The sequence below is a fragment of the Synchiropus splendidus genome, chromosome 1, assembly GCF_027744825.2.
Source record: "Synchiropus splendidus isolate RoL2022-P1 chromosome 1, RoL_Sspl_1.0, whole genome shotgun sequence".
Lineage (NCBI taxonomy): Eukaryota > Metazoa > Chordata > Actinopteri > Syngnathiformes > Callionymidae > Synchiropus > Synchiropus splendidus.
The window spans coordinates 25,329,253-25,353,581 of NC_071334.1; the positions used below are offsets into that span (position 1 = coordinate 25,329,253).

The 24,329-nt window shown below is 43.4% G+C and overlaps 2 protein-coding genes and 1 non-coding gene across 3 annotated transcripts; 1 reads left to right on the plus strand and 2 right to left on the minus strand.

Annotated features, from left to right (window-relative positions):
• Positions 1–227: 227 nt before the first annotated feature.
• ppp1r9bb (protein phosphatase 1, regulatory subunit 9Bb) lies at positions 228–17,213 on the minus strand. Its single transcript, XM_053881055.1, has 10 exons — positions 15,680–17,213; positions 5,887–6,019; positions 4,997–5,117; positions 4,826–4,930; positions 4,351–4,483; positions 3,721–3,873; positions 3,589–3,642; positions 3,239–3,468; positions 3,060–3,156; positions 228–1,442 (listed from the first exon to the last, which is right to left on the minus strand). The coding sequence occupies exons 1-10, from the start codon at positions 16,856–16,858 to the stop codon at positions 1,392–1,394; spliced, it is 2,256 nt and encodes a 751-aa protein (XP_053737030.1). The 5' UTR covers positions 16,859–17,213; the 3' UTR covers positions 228–1,391.
• Positions 7,578–7,648, minus strand: trnag-gcc (transfer RNA glycine (anticodon GCC)). Its single transcript has one exon. It is a non-coding gene; the product is annotated as a tRNA-Gly (tRNA).
• A 1,973-nt stretch (positions 17,214–19,186) lies between the features above and the next one.
• sgca (sarcoglycan, alpha) lies at positions 19,187–23,896 on the plus strand. The gene is made up of 11 exons (XM_053863240.1): positions 19,187–19,226; positions 19,306–19,434; positions 19,508–19,659; positions 20,319–20,385; positions 20,464–20,662; positions 20,732–20,900; positions 21,566–21,774; positions 21,875–21,901; positions 22,835–23,017; positions 23,098–23,123; positions 23,196–23,896. The coding sequence occupies exons 1-11, from the start codon at positions 19,187–19,189 to the stop codon at positions 23,198–23,200; spliced, it is 1,206 nt and encodes a 401-aa protein (XP_053719215.1). The 3' UTR covers positions 23,201–23,896.
• Positions 23,897–24,329: the final 433 nt, after the last annotated feature.

A 24,329-nucleotide genomic window follows, 5' to 3' on the forward strand; every position in this document is an offset into this window, starting at 1 on the left:
TCTTACTATCCTTCCTTAGATTGAACCTTTTTAGGTCAACTTGTCCTTGTTACCCAAGTATGTATTTTGGATATTTTTCCATCATGTTTTGTCGTCGTCGCTATCATTGCTTTTGATGATGGCCCCTCACAACAGTTACTGTTTCTAATGTGGCCCTCCAGAATTGCCCACCTCTGCACTAGACTGATGGTTTTCAGGGTCCACTTGGACAAACACTATGTCAGAACACATCAATGAAAGGATCTCACAAACACCAGTGCCACTGTTGACCATTTATTCCACTAAACAATGCAAAGCATGTGCACTGTACAAGCCTTAATAATAGGAAAATACTCATAACCATGCCTTTATTCACTAATTATTGATTAATGAATCATAATTCTGTCAGTGTTGTCATCCAGTATATATTTTTAATACATTACATTTAATATTTAACATCACTCGCTCCCTCTTGTTCTGTTCTGACCGGACTACAGGATAAATATGAAGTGAAAATGCACCAGTCTCGGCTGAATTATACAAACAATACTGGCATGACAGTTTTTGACACGTTGAATTTCCACCTGGCAGTGTTTGATCATGTGCTACACACAGCGGTGTCAAAGTGCAGCTGCTGGTTCGAGACAAGCAATTGAAATTAAAATCGCTGCTGGTTTTTCTTCTTTACACAGTCGGAGACATTTCATTAATCAGTAGTTCTAACTAGTATCAGTTACACAACATCCATTTTGAGGAACAAAAAAAAATGCCTTGTTTTGTGGCACAGCAGTTGCGAGAGGCTTGTTTGTAGTGGTCTATGTTTTAAAGAAAGGAATGGTTCAAACTGGAAGATTGGTCGCTGGGTTCAGGTGTAAAAAAAGAATTACACAAAGACGTCTGAAAGGTAGGCAGCAGGTGGTTCCCAAGGTTAAGTCACAAGACCCCTACAAAAGTTGGGTTACAATTCCAAAGACACCTTCCGTATCATTTTCCAGTGCAAAAGTACCGTCCATTTCCCCAAGTACACTGACAATCCATCGGTTCCGATATTGTTACACAAAAGCTTTTCCTTAAATGATTTCTGAAACCACACAATTTCACATCTGTACAGAAAACGAAGCTCACAAAACTCAGCAAAATAAAGAGGTTTTTGGCAATTGAAAAGTGGTCTGGTGGTTCATTTGAACCACAAATGAAGGATGAAGTCTACAGGAATTCAAAATGGTAGCAACAGTACCATTGCCACTGTTCCTGAATCGGACGGGCAAAGTAAAGGTTAAATGTGGCTGAGACACAGACTCAAATGTCGCAACAAAAACTCAAGAAATACCCTGCACTTCATTGCAAGAATAATAATGGTAACACGTCCTCCTCCTCTTGAAGTTCAGAATGATGAAACAGGTAAAAGGCTTTTATAAAGGTTCAGATTTCAGCTCTTCCACTCTGCACTCCAGGTCTGCAACCTGCAAAAAGAGAGGAGTCTCTGTAAGGGAAGATTTCTGAGGACACTCGCCAGCGTGAAGAATTTTCACTCAGTATATGTCTCAGCTGTAATGAACTCGATGTGACTTGTCGCTGAATGACACAGATCCCATTTTTTCCGACCCAGTCCACTTGGTTACATGGTCCTAACACCGATACATATCCCACCCTTTGACATGAGACTTCAGTCTGACCAGGTCGCATTCATATGAATTATACGTCATCAAACGGTTACACCAGACGCCACAATGGCTGACAGCAGAGAGCATAGATATGCTCGTAATTTGATCCGTTTCTTCATTGTCTGTGCTGTCAAGTGAGATAATCTTTCATACTGAGGAAACAGGAGCCATTTTAAAATTGCCAGGTACACTCGCACCATCAGTGCTCATGTTTACTTTTGAAAACACTGATGACATCATCGTGTCCCACAATGCCCAAGTGGGACACTTAAGGGCTCTTTCACACTGCGGGTTCAGTCTCGAGACAAAAGTTCTCAAAAGTCCGAGATGTGAACACAAGCGAGTCGGGTCTTGGCCGCCGACTTGATCCCGCCTGGAGACCGGCATTTTGTCTCAGGAAACTCTCAGCAGGTGGAGAGCTTCTCGCCTCAGGCGACTCGGCGCTAGGTGCTGGAAACTACGTGTACAGCATGACTCCTCACAAACATGATAAAGGCCGGTCTGACCGCTGTCTGTGCAGACAACATCGTGTGCAGCGGAAAGCTGCAGGAAAACTGCGCTTGGGAATGGGAGTGCAGCACAGCGGTCCGGGACTCGCTGTGTGTGCGAGTGCTTAATAACTTGCATGTTTTTTTAGGCTGATAAACGTTTTATTGACAGACAGATTTGCTGCGCTCTACAGTAATTGTTTTCAGTGTTGTGATGTGGCTGCGGCAGAGCTGTCTGTATGAGGACAGCGAAGAGGAAAGACGTTTTTTTCCCTAAGTTCCTGCAGATCAGCAGACTATTATTTTGACGTCTGGATCTGTACTTGAAGAATTAAAATCTTCTCAGTCGTCAGTAATCTCTCTCACTGCGTTCAAGATGTTGTGAGAGCGTTGTGGGTCAATCCAGATGCTCCGTATTACGCAGCTTGTTTCCGCTATTTCCTTGTAAAATAAACATGACAACAGTCTTTCATGTTTAGTATTGGCTGTGAAACGCCACATTCTGTTACAGCCGTGGCGGAGGGACGCCGTCAGTTAGTATCTGAGGTGACGACAACTCGAAGTACGATGAATTGACATGAGGTGGTCAAGCCGATGGTGTCGCTTCCTTTAGACGTGCTTCATCGTGGCTCATAAACCAGCTATTTTGCGCAGAGCGCCGCCAGCTGAGGAGAATAAAAGGGACATCGCCTGAGGTGAAGAGGTGCGACTCACGCACAGTGGGGGGCGAATCAAACTGAGGCCACCTGAGACAGAACCCGCAGTGTGAAAAGCCCCTGATTGGAAATGTGAACAGATTTCTTTAAAAAATCCTAATTCCGCATTACCGCCTGCAGTCTGAATATAGCCTTATAGTACTTCCGGAGATGCTTGTCCACTTTTTCTCCTACACTTGGCAGCATGAAGCCATGACTGAAAACTCTTGTACCTGCTCCTGCAGTTGACCCGACTCCTCCTTTAGCAGCGACGCCTCCTCCCCCACTTGTGCACAGCGCTGCGTCTCCTTCTTCAGGTACTCAATTTCTCTAATGAATAAGAACAGATTTTTTTGGAGTTACATTTTATGACCCCTGGTCACCTTAGCTAATCTGCCATAGAATCCCTTACTTTTGCTGATATTCTTTGATGAGCCGCTTGGCTTTGCTGTATTTGCGCTCCAGCGCCTGGTACTGCGCCTGCGTCTCCTTCAGATGCTCGTCCACCGCCTGACACAGACTCTGAGCCTCCATCCAATAGCCCTCCAGCTTGTCCATGCGCTCCTTGTTCTCCTGGAGGGTCTGTTCCAGCTGAGCTTTGTCCAGACGCCAACGCTGCTTGTCTTGCTCTGCGTGCTGCAGCTGAGGAATGACATTTTCAATTTCAACACTTTTTAAACGCCGTTACCACGGACTGTTGTAAAGCTAAATAAATCATTATGAATAGTAAACAATCTGTACTCTCTCTGCAAGTGACGTTACCTTCCTCTTGAGCTGCTGGATCTCCGCCTGGGTGACTGCATGTTTGATCTGGAGCTAAATACAGAAGAAGAAACAAAAGTTTTACTCTCCATGTGATGAAAAAGTGCAGCAGAAAAGTCCTCTCTGACTCACCTCTTTGTATTTGTGGGCCAGTTTCTCGGGGTCGGTCTCAAGCGGGGACATGTCCTCATTCTCAGCCAGGTCAAACACCTCAATGGCGCTGGGATATTGAGGACTGACTTCCTCATCATCATCTTCTTCCTCATCTGTGCCATACTCACCACCCTTCATGTGACAGAACAAAAGGAAGACACATTTTTGACAATTTCAGCATCAGAATGGGAATTTATCTGGGTGGAAACTTCTTCTCATTACAAAAACTCAAGATAAAAGCAGACTAAAGAAAAAAAGAGAATACAATATGTTACTCAGAAAAACATACTCAATAAAAGAAAAGTATACTTATATCCACTAAGATCACAGTAGAATAGAATAGAATAGAAGAAACATCTGAAAACATCGACAGTGTACACACGTTAAAAATAATACTAGGCTCTCATATAATAACTATTTATCAGAAGGGTGTATGGTTGGCAGAAGTGGGGGAGGGTCGCTGTGCAGTCCAGCAATGTGTATGGAGGGGTTCCATGAAAAAGAAAAAATCATCAGTACAATTCAACTGTTGGATGATTTCAAATATGACCACCAGATGGCACCAGCACACTTCCACACTGCATCCATTAACACAGCGTGAGAACTGACCTCTTGTTCGTCCATGTACTGGTTGTAACGCTGCTCCATCATCTCGCGCTGCCAACGCTCCTGCTCCAGAGTCTGCTGGATCAGCTGGGCCACCTCGCTCTGCTCGCCTGGCTTCTCTCGCCCAATGATGAACCTAGTCATACACAACCACAGATCAGTTTGGACAAGTTGAGGAAGTTTCACTTCAAGAGATGCCACCAAGAAACATTTGTTTCGGTTTCAATCGGAAGATTCAGGGGCCAACAGATGCTGACGGTTTAAAGTTCATGTAAAATAAAACGCGTCATTCTTTCAATCTTTTATTTATTGCCTATACCTCCTGACATCAGTGTTGCATAATTCATGAATATCTACTGAGACTTCTGACCTCCGGCCCGAACAACCACCAACAACAATGAAATATGAATGAACGCCATCAGCAGAAGCAAATAAAGGTTTAACCATTTCTGGGTAAACATACAAGATGGACGCTTACTTGACTGTTCCTGAGGTGTTCCTGAGTACGGAGGCGGCAAAACTCTGTGTGACGCCGACCAGACTGGTCCCATCAACCTCTACGATCAAGTCATTTACCTGGATCCTGAGAAGACAGGAAGAGGGTGTGACTGTGCCATACAAGCTTCCCCACAGCGTCACAAGCACCTACCTGCCATCCCGATGTGCTGCTCCTCCATCTGTCACGGTCTTAACAAAGATCCCAAGCTTCTCCAGACCCATGTCGGCTCCGGCTCCCATGCCAATGATGCTGATGCCCAGGCCGTCATTGTCTGGACAAGAAAGACATATTTTTGTACATTATGATGTAGATGTTTTCATTTAATATATGTTACTAATGCACGCTGCTCTTTCCCAGCACTGACACGCTAGCACTAAAGCTACATAGACACTAGACTGTAATGTATTTATATCCTAACCCAGCGGTGGGCATTGTGCAGCCCATGGGCCACATGTGGCCCTTTGCCAGTATTTATGCAGAGCCCTCAAGAGGTCAAAACTGCAAGAAATTGTACTTTTTTCCCATTATTTTTTACTAATTCCAAAAATTTTTTTTTTGCTTTCACTATTCTCGTCTGTTAGTTATTTCTGTTCAGTTTCTTTTAATGAGTAATACACATGACAGCATTATTTGTTTTGTATAATACATTGCAAAACATTTGTTTAACTGTATTTCTGCTACTTTGGAAAGAAAATAAGAAAGAATCGTAGAAAATAATTTCTTTTGTCACAGTATAGGATGTATATGATTTAACCCAGTATAAGTGAAGATATACAGGGGTTGGACAAAATAGTGGAAACACCTTAAAGTTAAAAAAGGTGTTAAGGTGTTTCCTTTATTTTGTCCAACCCCTGTATAAGAGTCGTGTTGCATCAGTCCGCACACATTATTCCCACTAACATTTCGGCTGCCTAGCATTTTACCTAAATGCTAAATAAGTGTGCTGTGAGTCAGATAGCCAACCTGACTTGTTCCCTCAACTTAACCTTCTACACTTTTGGAAAGTAACATGTGTGATCACTCATTTGCGTTCTTCTCACCCTTCTCCAGCTCCACAGGGAACAGATCCAGCCGCTCCACTCTCTTCTCCAGCTCATACTCCGCCGACGCTGCCATCGGATCCACGTCCTCGTTCCGGCGGTCATAGTCCTCATTGGGGTAAGTGGCAAACACCTGCAGGCGCAGAAGCAGCTGCTCAGCAACGATTTTTATGTCGACACAATATAGATGACACGGTGACACAAGTTCTGTATGTATCTGAACTGCAGCATGGAGTATTACTACTGTCAATGAAGGTGGTGTCGTAAGTTTAGAAGAGCATGGGGAGGAAGTTCTGGCCCAGGGAATCAGGGGAGTCTGGCTGGAAAAGCAGGGACGTGATGGGATGATCGGTGAGGACTTGAAGTACATGACAGGGGAGTTGTTGCAGGTGAGGTGTTGAAGCTAATGTTGGATGTCACAGCCTCCAGTTCCAACTGTCTCAACACTCCCCTTTCTGTGCAGTCCAAAGATCTATGCAGGGTCTGCTGTTTGACTGCTGCACAATTTATTGCTTTATAGCTTTTGTTTGTTTTTCCCTTTCTCCCAACCACAACCTTATCCGTCACCTCTCGGGGACTGTGTGGTCCATGTTGCCCTCTGCGGTGCAAATCAGGTCGACGTTCAATAAAGAGTTAATAAACTATTTATGTATAATCCAGGAGAACACATTTGTTTTCACATAGTCAACAAAAGTAGCCGCTAGCTAAACAGTCGATGAACTCGTGGCCCCAGGAGATGAATCAGTCCGATGGACTGGACTCGTGATTCAATAGTGAAGGACCATAATGTGGTTTGATTGACTTCTCATCGGAGCCACAACCACAACTATCCTGCCGCGGGCTTTTTCATGGTGTCGACGCAGCCGTGAGGTGAATCTGCGGTGAAGACTGAGGATTCTGCTTTCAGACTTCAGCAGCTCACCACTTTGCATAAACACCCACTGAATGCTAATGGGAGGTCTTGTGCAGCTGACATGCACACGCACAAACACACGCACACATAAACCAGGCCTGATTCTCAAAGAGCACAGTGCGTTGCCTCGAATACAAAATCCGAGGCTGCTTGTTCCCACCCAGCAATTTTGTTGGTTCATAGCTGAGGTATAATGGCATGTTCCATTTAAAAGCCTCTCTGTGAGTGGTTTTAAACACGTTGTGTAATTTAGTCTGGACAAACGTCTGCTGTGAGGCCCTCGAGTATTGTTGCAATGCTGGTGGAGTGGTTTTTCTTTGGAAGCCCAAAAATCTTGGGCCTGTTAGCTGACATCCTTGTCGCCACATTTTGAACATTATTAGTGTCTCAATCTTATAAAAAAAAAAAACTGATGAAGAACAAAGAAATTCATCAGCAGATTTATCAAAGTACAGACCCAACTCGAACGCAACAGGTCCCCCAATACTCACAAAGCAACACTTTAATGTTGTTTCACAGACTGAAAGGCAGAAACATAGATAATAATTTGTGTGTGTCAGCACTTCTGATGTGACCCAGTCACACAGAAGCAAACTAGATGCCTTTAATGGTCCCAAGCTGAGACCTAACCGTCTGGACGGAGTGAGACGGGATGAGTGAAGTTGTCAGAAAGACAGAAACGACATGGCCTTGTAAGAAATATGTCTATACACCAGTGGCGGGCCGTGCATTTTCAGTCAAGTAAAACCTTGTTTTGTGTCATATGAAAAAGGACATGTGCATTGGCCGGGAATCGAACCCGGGCCTCCCGCGTGGCAGGCGAGAATTCTACCACTGAACCACCAATGCGCAGATGTTGATGTCAGTGTTAGATAGTTTGCCCGCAAGTGTCCTCATATGTTTAAGCCACAGGCTTCCAAGAGCGAGAAACAAGTAGCGGTAAGTCCTGAAATGACAGTATGAGTATCCAGTCACAGGACGCGTACAAGTCACGTTCAATGTGAGGCCAGCTAGAAGGCCTCGCTGCCCCAACTAGTGATCTGATTGGCTATTGCAGCTATCCATCCACTACATGTGTCCGTTCCTCTGAGGGCAGCTGGGCCTGCACTGTTGCTGCTGAAGGCCTTGGACATGACGACACAAGCTAGCTGAGTTCTGACTGGATGAACACTCTAACCTGGAAAAACAACACTGGGGTATACTATGACATGAGTATGATTATGATATATACTATATCTTATATATTTTGGGGAAATACATTGAAAATGAAATTCACTTTTGTCATAAATACGCTCATGATTTCTGGTTATGTCAGGCCAGCAGACAAGGCCTTGCTGGCCCTGACGGCCCGCCACTGCTATACACACACAGTTCATACAATTGAGAAAGGCTTCATGTATACGAATATGGTGGAAAGTATCTAATTTAGTTATGTGGATCTATTCATATATCCACTGCTTAGTACATTTTATTTTCATATTTCCAATGTAATTCTTGTCATTTGCATTTCTTGTTTGTGATGAGGTTTTGTATCCTCACTGGTGTTGGCTGGATTCTTCTATTTGGTGGTAGTGGCTGGGTGATAGGTGTTTGGCTGTAACTCCATCTCTCTTCTTTGATTGATGCTATGATCCTGTCACTATTCATCTCCTTCACCACCTCGCAATTTAAGTCCATCCTGGCTGTCACAGCAGCACTTCACTATGGCAACCTCCCAGCTACAGTGAGCTGGACAGAGATGTAATCGTCCCGCATTCACCGGTCGTTGTTTTTCAGTATTATTGTAGTTTCCGTGCATCACTCAGCTCAGTGCAGCTTATTTTTAAGCCTCCTCTCCCGGGACACGGACCGTGAAACACACCAGCTCCCACTTACAGTCGAGTGTCGTTTTTAGAGCTTGAACTCACGTGATTTGGGCATTTATTATCACCAAAAGCAGCTGCTAACTGTCCTTTTTGTGGCTCTAGTGGGCAACGGAATATTGAATACAGTTCAAGCTACAACCATCATTAGATCAAAACAATAGTACCACATCAGGGTTCTCTCCAGCGCTTCAGCGGCTGCCTCCTACACTGGGACTTTGACTCCCAATGCTGGACAAAAATTCCCAACATAGGGGGATTTTTCATCTTTTTTTCAATATGTAGTGAAATGTGACTCAAAATATCACAAACATCAGTTAAGCAGGCTTTTTCGGAGTGGACTTTAGGGCAGACCGTTATGAATGTGCTCTGTATTTATCTTCCCCACCGTCAAAAACAGGCACATCGCCAGATCATCCACATTCATGCGTTTTAGTGACATTAATGAATGAAAGAATTAAATAATGAATGCAGCCAAAAAAGATGCAAAAAGAGAAACAAGTTTTGACATCTCTCTCTCCAATCGGCAGCGGTCTGTCTCTTCATATGTCCAGCTGGAACACACAACTTGGGTGGTGTGAGCAACAGACTTCAGTTGTTATGATGGTTTTTTCAGGATTTTCCTGTGAAAAACACGACGACAGTCTTGTTTCCACTTCGTTCAAATGCGTTTGATCACATGAGAATTCCTCATTTGTCTGAAGGGGTGGCAGCTCTCATTTAAGCCGTGGCGTGACTTACATTTTGTTGCATTACACTGTATTGCTTCCAACAAATTACGTATAATTTAATCTTACATTTTAGAGAGATTGAAAAGGAGCAGAGCGGAGAACATTAATGTTCCTCCGCTGCTACGTTCAGGCAAAATTGTGTCCTTCTCCTAATGACGCAGCAATATGCTTGAAGGACATTAGCTGTACATGAACTAGTCCCAACCGTGCTTTTTGTAACATAAATACTAGTCTTGTAATTCCCAGTCTCACGCAATATCCAGGATCCCTATCACACTTACATCTTAGATTTTCTTTGTTGTATTTGGCGCGGGACATTTTATTTGTATTTTGAATGAGTTTTAATGCATATGTTTGTTGTGCATAGTTCGGTTACAGTTAGGGATGATGGTAAAATATGCATGCAGAGAGAAATGTTAGCATTCATGAAGTGCTACTGCCATTTCAGTTGTTTTGCTCTTGAGCTTGAAAAATAAAAAATACCCGAGAAAATATACTGTAATAGACTAATGAGCAACACAGGAGTGTACACAGGCCTAATAGATGGAAAAAGAATTAAGCTGAAGGGAGGAGTTGTTGAAAACATTTAATCTTTCGACTTGGTGAAGAAGCTACTGTAAGTGGCAGACAGTGATTTGGAGGTTTTAAATGCGTTTGATTTGTTTCCTTTGTCTTTGGGCGGATTAGCACAATGTGGATTAAAGTCAAACAAAACAACTCCTTGGTAACGGCGGTGGATCCAACAATGGCGTGCCCGCTGCACCGCCAGCACGTGCCCCTGTCTGATGCGCACATGTCGTCCTCATTTTCACGCCCACGACCACCAGAAAGCTCTCTGGGCGCAGGACCACTTTCACTCCCCCTCCTCCCGAGATATGATCCCGCTCTAATGATGCGACCCCCGAACCCCTCTGGACTGACAGCGAGGTGGTTGTCTTTGGAAGACAAACAGTAGGATTAAAGTCAGGAGGGTGGTGGTGGGAGGCGGGGGCGCTGCTCCAGTTGTGACTGATAGTAGGTCAGAGGAGAGAACAGATGGTCAGGAAACTCCCTCCCTCCCTCTGCCGACAAGGATGTCCTACAAAATCCATCCAAGCTGGACACAAACAGCCACTTAACTGTAAAATGGTTTTTCGGAGACACATTAGGGCAGATTGTGGTTCGCTGTTATCTTCATTCTGGCAACTAATCTGAAATCTGCACACCTTTCTGAATAATTAGCTCAAACTCACTTCACCGCTTTAAACATGAAAAACCTTGCAGAAGGGTCCAAGCAGGTTTACAGGAGACCAGTCCACATAGTTTCTTCAAAAAGTAGGAAAAGCTGCCTCCAAAATCCGGTGCTCTAGCTTTCAGTCAGTGTTTGGTGGGAAGGTTTGGAATGGGTTCCTGTTCCAAGTGAAGGACTCTGTGTCTTGGTAAGGTGGAGTGTGAGACATTGTTGCAAAACTGCAGGGATGAGCAAGCACATTTGAAGCAGCCGCTTAATTTGCACCAACAAGATTCAGTTCACAAACACACAATCACACACATACACAGAAACATGACAGCTCGTCTGCAACATTGCCTTCGCTTCGAGATACAGATCTAATTTTAGATCTGATGTTATGAAGAGATGTGTTTTTCTCACTTTGTCTCCTTGAGTTGTGAGCCACCTTCCTTTGATTCCGCATAACAATTGACATTGCAGAGTAAGTGCAATACAGTTTGGTGTAATACATAATAATGTCGATCCACCAAGTACCCAACAACACTTCACAGTGTCTAATGTAGGTTTGCCACAATATAAGCACATTGTTTAGCAGAATTCCTTCCCCCTTTAAATACATGGGATGGTGAAAATAAAAGAGTTTGTTTGGCAAACCAACTCAGAAGTAGAGGAGCAGGTCGAGTCTGAGAAGACAGAAGAGCAAGTCAACATGACGCTAAGGCCTCAATTTTGTCTTACACGAGCCATCAACTACTGTCATGGCACAGATACGTCAACATCAGCTGTAAGATCAAGCTCTGTGTTATCTCACCACAATCCTGTGCCTATTTGTTAAAATGAACCACAGGAATTTGAGAGAGATGGGCTACGCTCTGGATAGGTTCAGGCTAACATTACCTCGGGTCCATGTCCATCAGCTTTCAAGTCTGGATGTTCAAATGAACCTAAATGATTCGGTACTATTGTCCGTCAACAGTGACATTGACAGTATAAACTCGACAGCTAAGTATAACTTAATGTAATAACTAGACACTGAAACTGGTATCATCGACAACGGCACTTGCAGAAAGAAGGTTTGTCTTCAAACCCGATCATCACCAGCAAGCACAATACAGTTTCTTTTTACATCCCAACAAGAGGTGAGCAAAATGGCCCGACTCATGGGTTACAGATCGCGAGTTTCATGACGTCTCTAAGACACAACGTGGGCTTTCGAAGCTAAAATAAAGGTTGCTTCTATTTCTACATGGATTTTAATTATTGACAAGTGATGAATTAATAAGCAGGCAGCATGTTATTTCAGGAGACAAGCATGCTGGAGAGCAAGCGGGAAAACATCAAATCTGATAGTGGGAGCTGGAAATTGCGTAACGCGGTTTGTTCCAGCAAACCTGGGTGAGAGCTGCCGTCCCACTGATGAAAAAGGGAACGCAGCGACCTTGCCGATAATCCGTCTGATCTCTCACCCTACATGAGACAGCGATTCATGTCAACGCCACTCACTGGCCCGTCATAATCTACCGCAACTCGCTGGAATCAATAATATGGATGCTCAATAATCTGAGGATGACACACGGAAAAATAATACCAGAGGTGTCAGCGGTCGCTATGGCAACAGGATCGCACTTCAATGTGTGAGTGGAAGTGCGAGAGTAGGTGCATGCTCAAACAAATCTGATTATTATGAATCACGGCAGGGAGATTATATTTAAAGCCCAAATCTCTTTGTGGGACAAAACTTCAGCTAAAAACAGTGAGGGAGATGCTACAACATGAAACATACATTTTAACTTAATTAAAAACCGGGCAAAGGGAATTGTTTACTGAACCAAAATTGTGCAATGGAAATGGCTGAATTATCAAGTGTGGTTTCTGGCCAAAGGTAAGAAAGACTTATGATGTGTACAACTCTTTTATGCATATCTATGCCGACAGTACACTACTTGGAAAACATGGAAGTCAAATCCACACGCATGCAAATCCCTACTTTGGCTAGAAAAAAAAGAGACATTTGGATATGTCTTCAAAAGCAGACGTACACAAAAACCTGCTCAGTTACAGCAGCAACATGAAATACAATCCACATTACACATTGAGAACAAATCGGATTGTACACACTTTCTTTTGCCTGGATTTCAACCAACAATCTCAGGACGGCCGGCTTCTGCTACGATCATTGGCTTTAGCAACTATCAACTGGCAGCATACCAGAAGAGAATTCTCTGGCAATTGTTTTGACTCATCGCCACAAAAGTGACCTGATGAAAACCAAACATGCACGATGCATTCAGGTACTCAGTAAAAATTTAGTTCAGTCTAGCAGGAGCTAACTTAACAGCGTGATATCGCAGTATTAGCCGCTGGATTCAAACTCTGCACCACTTGCCACTGTGCCACCACCAGGCTCATGTAAAAAAGAAAATAATAACAATAATAACCACTGCGATGAGGGAGATAAACATCATATTTCAAACCTGACACAGCTAGGTGGAGGAAATGCTGGTCAGGAATCCACCAATGGACGTACAGGTATGCTCATTCATGCTAGCTACTGCACATGATACGAATGAGTGCCAATACATCACTGTAATGGCACACGTCAGGATTACTGTTGGAGCAGCTATTGGAATGCTAATACATCGGAACATGTCAGACATTAGAGGCTGCTTCCGTTCCCCTACAGGGCGGCAACGCGTGTGAGACGATAACAAAGCTTCTATTTTTAATTCCAGTGTGAAGCTGCTGACAAAGGAGCAGGAAAAATTGAGAGAGAGAAGCTAACAAAGACGGCTGCTGATTCTTGGAGGACTCAGTGCAAACAAAGAGGCGCCGGGCCACCACCAGCACAGACACCCTGCAGAAACCAGGGCTAAAAATGGACACTTCCTGTTTCGGAGACAAGTGTATGAACAAGTCGGGTGTTTTACAGTCGCGTGACATTTCAGCATAATAACTCCCAGACGGTTTGACCCCACTTAAACTCTGCTCCACCCTGGTATTGTCTACATGACATAGGCCACTCTGATGGAGCAGGGAAACGCAGAATAATGTCTTCATCAACAGCCCACAATATTTTACATCACACTCCATGAAGCCTCATGGGATTCTGCTCGGCAGCTTCCATCGGTTTTGTTGGTTTTGCAATGCACCTTGAAGGAAGGTCTTAGAGGATCAAGATATGACTTTGGTCCTGGTTGGCCACTAAGTTTGACTGAAGATATACATGCGATCAACTCCTGGAACCCTTTTATAAGTTATATTTTGTTCTGCAGATCCACCACTGACGTGTTGACGGTGGAGTTGAGACAAAAGAAATCAGCCAAGCGGGCAAAGTGCCGAGACGAGAGCAAGTTCTTGCGGTAATGATGTGGGACAGGAGCCTCTCAGCTCTGCCATGGCTTTTTTTGTTCACACACAGTTCGATGTCAGAGCCACTTTCTCCAGCGGAGAACAACCTCGAGGCAGAACACCACAGCGAGACAGAGCTGGAGAGGACCTGGTGCTATTCTTCGCATCATTTCACAAACTCCAGACAAGGAGATGCTCAAAGTCAAACTCCATCAAATGGAGTGGGACCGAGTCGCTCTTACACAACTGCTCTCCAGCATATACAGACGTCTTTGTGTCTCCGGGAAGACAGCAAGGTTCAGAAACACATTGAGTAGCCTTCTTCACACACACACTTAAAAAGCCACCGACAAGGCTCTGGAACCATACATAAATATGCATGTGAAATGAGCATATATTATGGACAAAGTTGGTAAAGTGTAAAACTGAATTCAAATTCAAGTGAGAACTGGAAATATGCCTCTCCCCAAAAATGGGGAGCTTCATTAGAAATGGGCGAAGCGAGTTCAAAGAATGAGGGAAGAATGAGGGACAAGTGACAAGCGATACTGCCAGAAAGTTTGCACACCCACAAACATGTTCTGAGACCACCTGCATTACCCACGTTTTTTAACATCAACAAACAGGAAAATATCATCAATGTGGTGAAGAGAGAAACTTCTATATATGGTATACTATATATAAATATATAGTATACTGTATTGTATATATATTGTGTACTGTTGACCCTTCTGCAGAGAGTAGAGTATAACACGTTCATCTTCATCTTCATTTGTATATGGCCAGTCACTGTTATGGAGCCGACCAATGTCCAACGCCAACTAACAAAGCAGTGTCGTAGCCTTCAACCTTTGAAAAGGGTGAGTTCCAGAACAAGTCTATACTCCGGTTACATCACAATATGGCGCCGGTGTTATGACAACTCAGCATTGCACTCGCCAATATCACGGTGTTTTATTTATGCTAATAAACTGAATGTTTTGTTTTTGTAGACAGAATGGCAACACACTATCTTTTTTCTAATGTCTTGTTGACCCTAAAATAATACTGGACACAGTACGACACAGTATTGATTCTGGAGCTAGCGGACGATATGACATCAAATGTCCATCTGTCACAATCGTTCACATCAACTCATGAAAAACAAGCTAATACGAAGGGCCTCAGGCATTTAAACTGAGGTAGGGTTCTCTCACATCTTCAGCTAAAAGTGATAAGTTGATAAATATATAATATATAAATATATAATTACAAAACATAACAAAATACAACACATCAAAATAATAAATAACTCACATTAAAATTAATTACTTGACAAAGATTGAATATCTTCTGGTCACATGACTGAGAACCCAGGAAAACAAGGCTGACCTGTAGCGCCACTGCAGGACTGACAGCAAAGCTAAGTGATGTGAATACACAAGTAAAATGTCTAGAGCAGGACACAGGCACAAGTGTTGTGTTTGATGAAAGGGTTTTGTGTGGGCGTGAACTCACATGAAGAGTGCACAGTCGCATCTTCTTGATTTAAAAAAATGATACTAATAAAGGCCATGGGAATTGTGACAGATGCATTCAATGACGTGAATCAATGTTCTCATTTTGGATCATTATTCGTGTGTCAGCTGTTGACATCAGAGAAACTCCAGACAGGGAAGAACCCTCAGAGGTGCAGGGACCAGGATATGGTGTTCACGGCACCCTACCTGTCTCAGAGTAACAAACTCACCTTGATGGGATCCGAGCTGAAGCGGATCTTCCTGGAAGGCGGAGGGTCCTCCTCCTCCGGGAGTCCGGTGATCTCTACACAACTGGACTCTGGTTCATAGCTATCATCCTCTTCCTCGTCTTCCTCCTCATCTTCATCCTCTTGGCTTCCTCGATCCTCCAAGAGCTCAGCAGCCCCAAGATTCCGGTCCTGGCTTTCTCTTGTGACTCTGACCTCTGTGACCTGACCACCAGCTGAAGGGCTGATTTTAGCTGCGGTGGTCTGCCCGTTCTCTGTTGTGCTACTGGTCAGGTCACATTTGGCTTCAACCCCTGCATCCGAAACGGTCTTTTCACCCGCGCTGCCACCGTGGCTTCCATTGAGTCCCTCAGCCGGAGGAGTGCTCCTCCTGGATGCCCCCTCTAGGCTCTCCTCCTCCTCCTTGTTGCCTGATGCACTGAAGGCACTGGCTCTCTTGGTGATAATTTTGGAGTTCAGCACCCCCACCTTGGCGCTCACCCCTCTGGCAGGTAGCGGCGGTGTGGAGGAGAGGCGGTGCAGGTTGTTCCTGAGCTCTGCAGCCCTTTCAAAGACGGCGCTGAGCTGGCTGACCGTGGGCGACACTGCCTCGCTGGTGTCCAGGCTGTCAAGAGACTCCGTGCTGCCATTGAAGCGGGCCACGTCCAGGCGACCCTCCTGGTAGCTGGAGGACTTGTCAGTCTTGAGGAGCACCCTGGTGGTCACCAGCTTGTCCTGCTGCTGCTGCTGCTCGAAGATGCGCCTGGTCTCCTGCAGCTTGGAGTAGCTGGGCGAGGACGCCCGGTGGCCGTTCTCCGGCCTGGTGTCGAACTTATTCACCCGCTCGGACACGGTGGAGCCCAGCTTGAGCAGGGCGCTGTGGTCCACGTTCTCGTTCAGGCTCCCGGCCCTGGGGAGCGACAGGCGCACCGCCTTGTCGCCCCTCTCCGCCTCCTCGGCCTCCGCCTCCGCCGGGGAGGTGGTCTGCATCTGCTGGAACATGTTCTTGATGCGATGTACGTTGGAGCCGTACCTGCGGCCCCGGGGACCCTCCTGCACGTCTCCATTGGCAGCGTTGTCTTTGACGGGCTTCAGGGCCTGCATCCCCGCCTCGTACGCGTTCCGGTGCGGGGAGGCGCTCCGCAGCGTGGAGCTCTTGGATGTGGGGTCGCTCTTCATCATCGTCAGTCAGGCGTCGTGACGCGACGGCATGCTTCCCCTCGTGGACTCAAATCTGTGCGAGACACCGGCGGGGGCGGATCCAGACAGGAAAACAGGGTCCGGTATCAGAGGCCTGGCTGCATCCGCTGCGATTCTGCTCCCGTGCACCGGAGAAAGTGACCACGATGCATCAGTCATTAGCTCGACGATGCCAGCGCGACTCCTGCAGATGATGACGATTATTTCAAACACATTTTCTAACGAAAAGTGGAGCAGCGGCGAGGATTTAGCGACAGATTGGTGGCGTTTAATCCCGTTTTAGCGGCGGCAGCAGCATCATTTTGATCTCCTCTCTCTGCTGCTGCAGACTCCTGCTCCCGCTGACGGTGCGGCTGCAGGAGGCAGCCAGGTCCTAGTGCCGACTCTGTTCCTGGACCACTGAAACCTACTGTGAATATGGAAAACAAAAGATGTCAAAAAGAACATTTGAAAATGTGAACTACATCCTTGTAATATTAAAATTGCTATGCCTAACCTGACCAAACAACATCAAAAAAACTGATTGGATCGGTGATCAAATCATTTCAACTCAAATGCAATTATGCACACCAGGGGTGGAGGCAAGGCTTTAAAAATGGAGGGGCCACACCAGCAACCTGGCACACATGGTTTCTGTGTACCCTTTAAGAAATCCATGAATGATCCCTGCCACCTGCGCAGTGCTGCTGAAAAGCTCCTTGCCTTTCAACATATGAGACATATGACACAGACATACATGGCAGTCACTAAACTGTCATACTCATCTCATAACGCCATCTTACCATGTGTCCCACTTGTAACTCTTAAAGTCCCTTGCATTACCTGCTAGCTCAACTTCCTCCAATGGTGTTAAAAAACAAACAAACAAAAAAAACATAACACAAATAAATCAAATATTTCAACTTGCTGTTCCTGGAAATGTCACATTTTTCCACCAGCCAGTGTGAGCTCCTTCGCTTGTGAGAAACAGCACTAGAGACTAAGCTACCTTGTTCCTCTTCCCTCTGGCAGGAGGCTACGGTCCATCCAGACCAGAACCTCCCGTCACAGGAACAGTTTCTTCCCCTCGGCCGTCAGACTTGACGTTGAATTCGAGAACAGCCTTGTTATTTTATTTTATTTTATTTTATTTTATTTTATTCCAAAACACTTTCCTAGTTAGTGGGCTCCCCACTGACCATGGCAATAAATTAGATTCTGATTCCGATTGTGCAATTGTGAATGAAACATTCAACATCGACAAATCTGCACTGAAGATAGCACCTGGATAAAGTTATGACCAAGTAACTTTCTTTTCTGTCGTCGCTGTTATTTAGAAATTTTGTTGCTGCTGCTGTCTATTCATCCTGACCGCTAGCAGTATGGAGGTAAATCCCTGCCGTTGAGTTTTGAATGAGAAAAAAGAAGAATATGAAAAAAAGTTTTGAATCTCCACCATAAATTTGGAATACTATAAAACCATAATTTAATAAGAAGATTCAAAGTGCATTTTGAATCTAATATAAATTCCAATTCGAATATAAAAAAAAACTTCTCCCTCAAAAAGCATTATTATTACAAACTTATTTTAATGGGTTATGGGATTAGTATTTAGTAGGATTTTCTTTTTTTTTCGTATTCAAAAATAGTGGCAGAGATTTACCTCCATATACCTACAGGAATCCCACAGCCTGAGACACACTCTGAAACACTTGTGTGTTGTGCAGCTAAATATGTAAAAAAAAATGAATTGACTCAGCAGCTCAGCATTTCTGTATACTGACATACAAACTACATACAGTACGTCTACAAAGCCCTATCTAAGATAGACTTGCCAAAGGGGGGGCTCTTATTCCTGGTGTATATGGGATCTTGTTCTTTTAGCTATGACACAGATGTAGGGGAGAACTGAGCCTTGCCTTCTGGCTCAGCTCATCGCTCATCATCAGCATCCCAACACTCAACATTCCCAATACACCAGATCCACTTCAACAGAGAATTGTTCTTCACTTTAGCACTGCCTCAAGTGTAAACTGAAGGTTTTGAGTTTGTGATAACAACAGAAACAGTAATTGGCAAAGAGCAGATTAAAACACACACACACAACATTGAATCATTTTCTGGACTTCTAGCTGTGCTGCAGTTCATGAGTCATAATTCGTAGCGCTTGTTTTCAAGGAGTTGGAGGTACGCTTTGTCTAGAATGTCAAAACAAAAGTCAACACTATGGCCGACGCCATAGTGGTGCGACATGCTGCTGAAGTGAACGAGACCAAAATAACTCAAGAGTCACAAACTGTGTCCACTTGTGTCTGTCAGTCACACAGCAAGATGGCGGGAGGCAGCAGCAGAGCTCTCTTCTTCTTCACAGGCATGTAAACTTCCTTAAATATTTCCACACACTCCAGATTTTGTGCCGATTTTCTTTGAACTGCTGTGTCTCATTACAGTCTTTGCTGTGACTCTTTATGGGACCAAAGCGGAGATCAAATTCACAATTCAGGTGGGAAGGTTCTTCAGCTATGAGTTGCTGAGAGAAACTTTCCAGAGTGACTTTGAGCCACTGTCCAAACTTTATGGTAAGATCATGCAATAAGAAGACATAGGTCCGACTTCAATGTCTTCTTATCTATGATTTGTTTTCTTTAACAGCTGGCCGTTTGTACGATGATCCCATGGTGTTCAAGTGCAACAAGCAGAACTTCCCAGACCTTCCCGAGTGGCTCCGCTTCACTCAGAGACATTCATACGATAATGGATTCTTGTACGGAACGCCAACCTCTCCTGGGAAGAGCATCATTGAGGTACAGAGTCAAACTTCACAAATATAGATGAAGCTGAAGTATAAGTATATTATATATAAGTATAAGTACTATACTGAAGTTGTTTGTGTTTCAATATATCTGGTTGTTGTTGTCATGTTGTTTCATTTAATTTCCTTTAGTTAATATTATCAGTTTATAGTGGCACAATTTTCTGGTTTGTTATTTATTAGTTATGTTTTTGTTGTTGGTTTGGATTTCATTTACTTTACTAATCAGTGTCTTTTGTTTCTTCATAATAATTTCCTCTGATGTTACAGCATATGTTAACACTTTCTTTACATTTGCTCTAATGCATTATATTGTTCTTTTTCCCCTGCTTAATGTATTTTTTTTAACATCTTCAGACTTTTAAAATAATTTTATTTACTGGACATAATTCTGTCTTTTGTCCGTATTTTATAAAAAAAAATAACATTTATATCTCAAGTTTGTGTGTGTAGTCTTGAATACCAACTCACAGAAGTCATTATGCCTCAGTTAACATTTCTAATTCTTTGTGTAATTCACTTTTAAAAGTACGTATCTATGTTTAAATGTAATGCATTTTCATTTACGCTTTTATACCTTATGATTTTTATGATTTTCAATCTCTTTTTATTTGTTTTGTGTTTTTATTGACACAAATACTTGACCCTCAGATTTATGCGGTGAACAAACGCAGCTATGAAACAACTAGACAGATTCTGGTGATCAAGGCTGTCGCAGGTTGGTCTTTGAAAGAGTTGCATTTTGGAGCAGTGGTGCAGCCTCCATTTAATATTCATGACTGATTTGAATTTCCAGAGAAGGTTCTTCCATACCAGGCCGAATTCTTCATCAAACTGCGAGAGATTGAGAAAGTGCTGCCCTCTAGTGTCCAGGATGAGATCAAGCAAGATCTCCAGAACCTGTGGGCAACGGATCAATTGGAAATCGTCAACGTCACCAACGCCCTGGACCGAGGCGGCAGAGTTCCGCTCCCGCTGGCGGGACACTTCGAGGGGTGAGCGCTTTCCTCCGGTTGAATCCGCGAATCAATGCGCAACGATGTTCATCTGGAGTTCTCCGTCAGGGTCTACGTCAAGGTGGCCTCAGAGGACTACTTCTCCAACTGTCTGCAGAAGGTCCTGACGGCAGAGCACCAGAGGGCGTGCTCCTCGGGGGCTAAGGTCAAAGTGCCCAGTGGATGTAACTTCTGCAGCTTTGCCAGTAACTGCATCAGCTGGTGCAGCACTGAGCTGGTGAGGAGGTCACATGACCTTGAGCTTGTTTGACTCCAACAGTGAATTTATCATGTAATTGTCATTACATTATAATGTACATATTTTTCTGTGCATATATGAAGTTTTATATTAAGAAAAATATCCACTTGTAAATATTTCAATTGTATTTTGGATTATTCACTATTCCTTTTGTTTTTTTATGTTTTATCCCTCCTTTATCCCTATGTCTTTTTTTAATATTCGGGGAAAAAAAGTTCAATTTTATCTATTCTTCTTACTATGCAAGTGAAGGTTAAATACCACAAACTCTTTTTATATAGCAGTTGTATTTAAAATAAAATGTGTTATTTGTGTTACGGCTTGCTTTATGTCAATTTCCGGTCACCATTTTAACACATTTTTGGTCTTTTAAAAACATTAAGCAAATGCCAGAAAACCGTTCCTCATTTTTATTCTTTTTTCTTCATTTTGTTTTATGCCCTGTTTGGTAGTTTATTATTACTTTTCAGTTGATGAATGTTGATCCTGGTAAAAAAAAAAAAAAAAAAAGGTATTCTTTTTAAGCAAATTTGATTTGATTTAAAAAATAAAAAACCGTAGAGTGTAACATTATGTTCATTGCTTTTTTACTATTATTATTGTTATTAGAAAACAAACACAAAAATCACTTTCCCTCCCTGCAGTTCGACCTGACCAAACAGGAGCCATCTTCACCTCCTCCTACTGTTGGTTCTGGGATTCTGGACGCAGGAGAAGTTTTTCAGCCTCCGGAGTCTCCAGAGAGTCGAGATTATTTCCCCGACTACATAGTGACGGTGATCGTGCCGCTCATTCTGGCTCTGGTTCTGTGCCTGCTGCTGACCTACATCATGTGTGGGCGACGAGAAGGAGTGTGAGGATCAAACTTGATAACACTGTTGTTTTGTGTTTTGACAAAACACTGTGTTTTGACACCAAACATAACTGACTGGACGTTTCTGCTCTGCTTTCAGAACCAAGAGAAATGCCCGCACCAACCAGTGAGTCACAAACCTATCTCACACACAAACATCACAAATTTTAGATACATACAGATAACATTTTTTTTTTTTAATTTATCAAATACAGTGGTACCTCAGTTTTCGAACGTCCCGGACTTCGAACAAATCGGAGTTTGAACAAAAATTTCGAGATTTTTTTGCTTCGGATTTTGAACGAAAATCCAGAACTCGAACGCCCCCGAAAAAAGCCGGAAAAACAAAACGTGCGCGGGCCGATCAGCTGACCCTCGACTCACTTTGTTATTGTGTATAACGCAGCCTCTGTGTGCAGACGTGTCCCGTTAGCTACATTTACTGGCTGTTTTTTCTTCATATTGAGGTGTAAAACCTTTCCTGTCTCTGCACTGGACCGTGGTAGAGCGTCACAGGGGAGGTGCTGGAGCGCTCACTCCAGGGTTTGATGTCCTGTTGTCAGCTGGAGCTGGGACAGGGATGAGGCGAGTCTGGGACAGAGCGTTACTTGGTTTATGACTTTGTCACAGCCAAACTGCACAGAAGCGCACATTCAGAGCTGGACACGCACCGGGCACCTCTTCACTTCTGGAGAGACCTCACTCACTCGGCAACCCCTCCCACATGCAGCGGCCACACACATAGAGGAACAGCGCACCTGCAGCAGACACTCTACATTCACTCCTACAAAAGCCTATTTTAAGGCTTGGAACGCATTATTTATTTTTCTATTCATTGTAATGGGAAAAATTGATTCAGATTTCGAACAAATCGCTTCTGGAACGGCCGTCTGGAACGGATTGTTGAGAACCGAGGTACCAGTATAATCTAAACTGCATAGATAGAGATATCACAGATTTGTTGTTGCTGTGGTGAATATTCATGTCCTTGTCTATTATAAGTCCAAACCTTTAATATTGTTATAGATTTGAATTGTGATACTATCATTCATCCTTGCAGGATACAGTTGTATCACCACCACACCATTCATGGAAACACGGATGAACTTCGAAACATGGCCAATCACCGCTCCGATTTCCCACCGCCACTGTCCACCCAGCCCATGTTCAACTTCCGGACCGGAGAGAGAACTGCGCCGCTGAGGTCCGACAGCCCCCACGTGCCGCTCATCATGGCCCAGCAGTAAGACGGTCCAGGTCCTATGATCACTTCTGGTAAACTGAGACATCAACGTGTTCTTTTTTTGTTCCCTGTTGCCATAGCGAGCCCTACAGCGACACGCTGCCAGGTAATACTGCTTAGCTAGAGCGCTATGTTAATCCATAATGATTTATTTATATTTATTTTTATTTCTTTGTAGCCTGAAGTGACAACGGTGTCCAGGGATTTGCTTTGAAGGAGATCTTTTAGTGTAAAAATGTGATGAGATCGATTGCAGATGATACTTTAATGTGACTTCTCTCAATGTTATTGTCATAGGAGTAATATTCTGGTAATATTACATTCACCGCTAATGGTTTGTTTTGAATGATTAATCACGCAGTATGATTTTTGTCAACATTTGCAATTGAACATGCTGAGCTGCCTTTGTTGACAGGCTTGATCTGGACTGTCTAAGCAGTTTATGATACAAAAACAAAGCAGTCTCATGTTTATTCCGATGGAAATGTCAACAATCCTCCACTTGCTATTTTCAACTTTACCTTCACGATAAACTTTTGTATAACTATGCAAAATATTAGATGTTAAAACTTTTGAATATGAAAACTTAAATGTTGCTACGATTACCTACATATACAATCAACTTATTTAGCATGCAGTGATTTTAGCTGTTGTGTATGTGTTTGAAATATTTTGCTAAATATATGAAACAACCTGTTGGCTTTGTATTGTTGCTGCCTTCCCCGCCCCATTTCCGCTGCTACTATTTCTGCCACTGCTGCCCAAAGTTTGTGGCACGACAACTGAACGTAAATATTCTGCACTTGCGTTACATGTCCATGGGAGGTCGTCAGTGAACCATCCTAACTCAACACCAACATTCTGGGGGACATTTTTAACACCAACATTCTGGGGGACATTTTTAACACCAACATCCTGGGGGACATTTTTGCCCTGAGCAAATCGTCGATTTTAAAAATAAGTAAAATGAAATGAAATTAAATGAAATATTTTGCTATGACTTTTATTTGTGATAAATATTTGTTAAAAAATGGTTTGTTTACATTATTTATAGTTAGATATCTCATTTAAGTTGCAGAAAGTCATTTGTTGCACTGTAGTTGTCGAGTATGTTAATCCTCTAAATCATAAATCATTTTTGTGTTTTTATTTATTTTTTTTTGTTTGTTTGTCTGCTTTTTTATTTTATTTTTTCACCCCTCATCTTCGCCAGTCACACAGTTTTGTGGTAGTTTGTGACCTACAGTATTGGAATTTCAGTGAGGCAAGTATTAATGTGGTGTAATAGAGTGTCCTATGACATCAACATGAA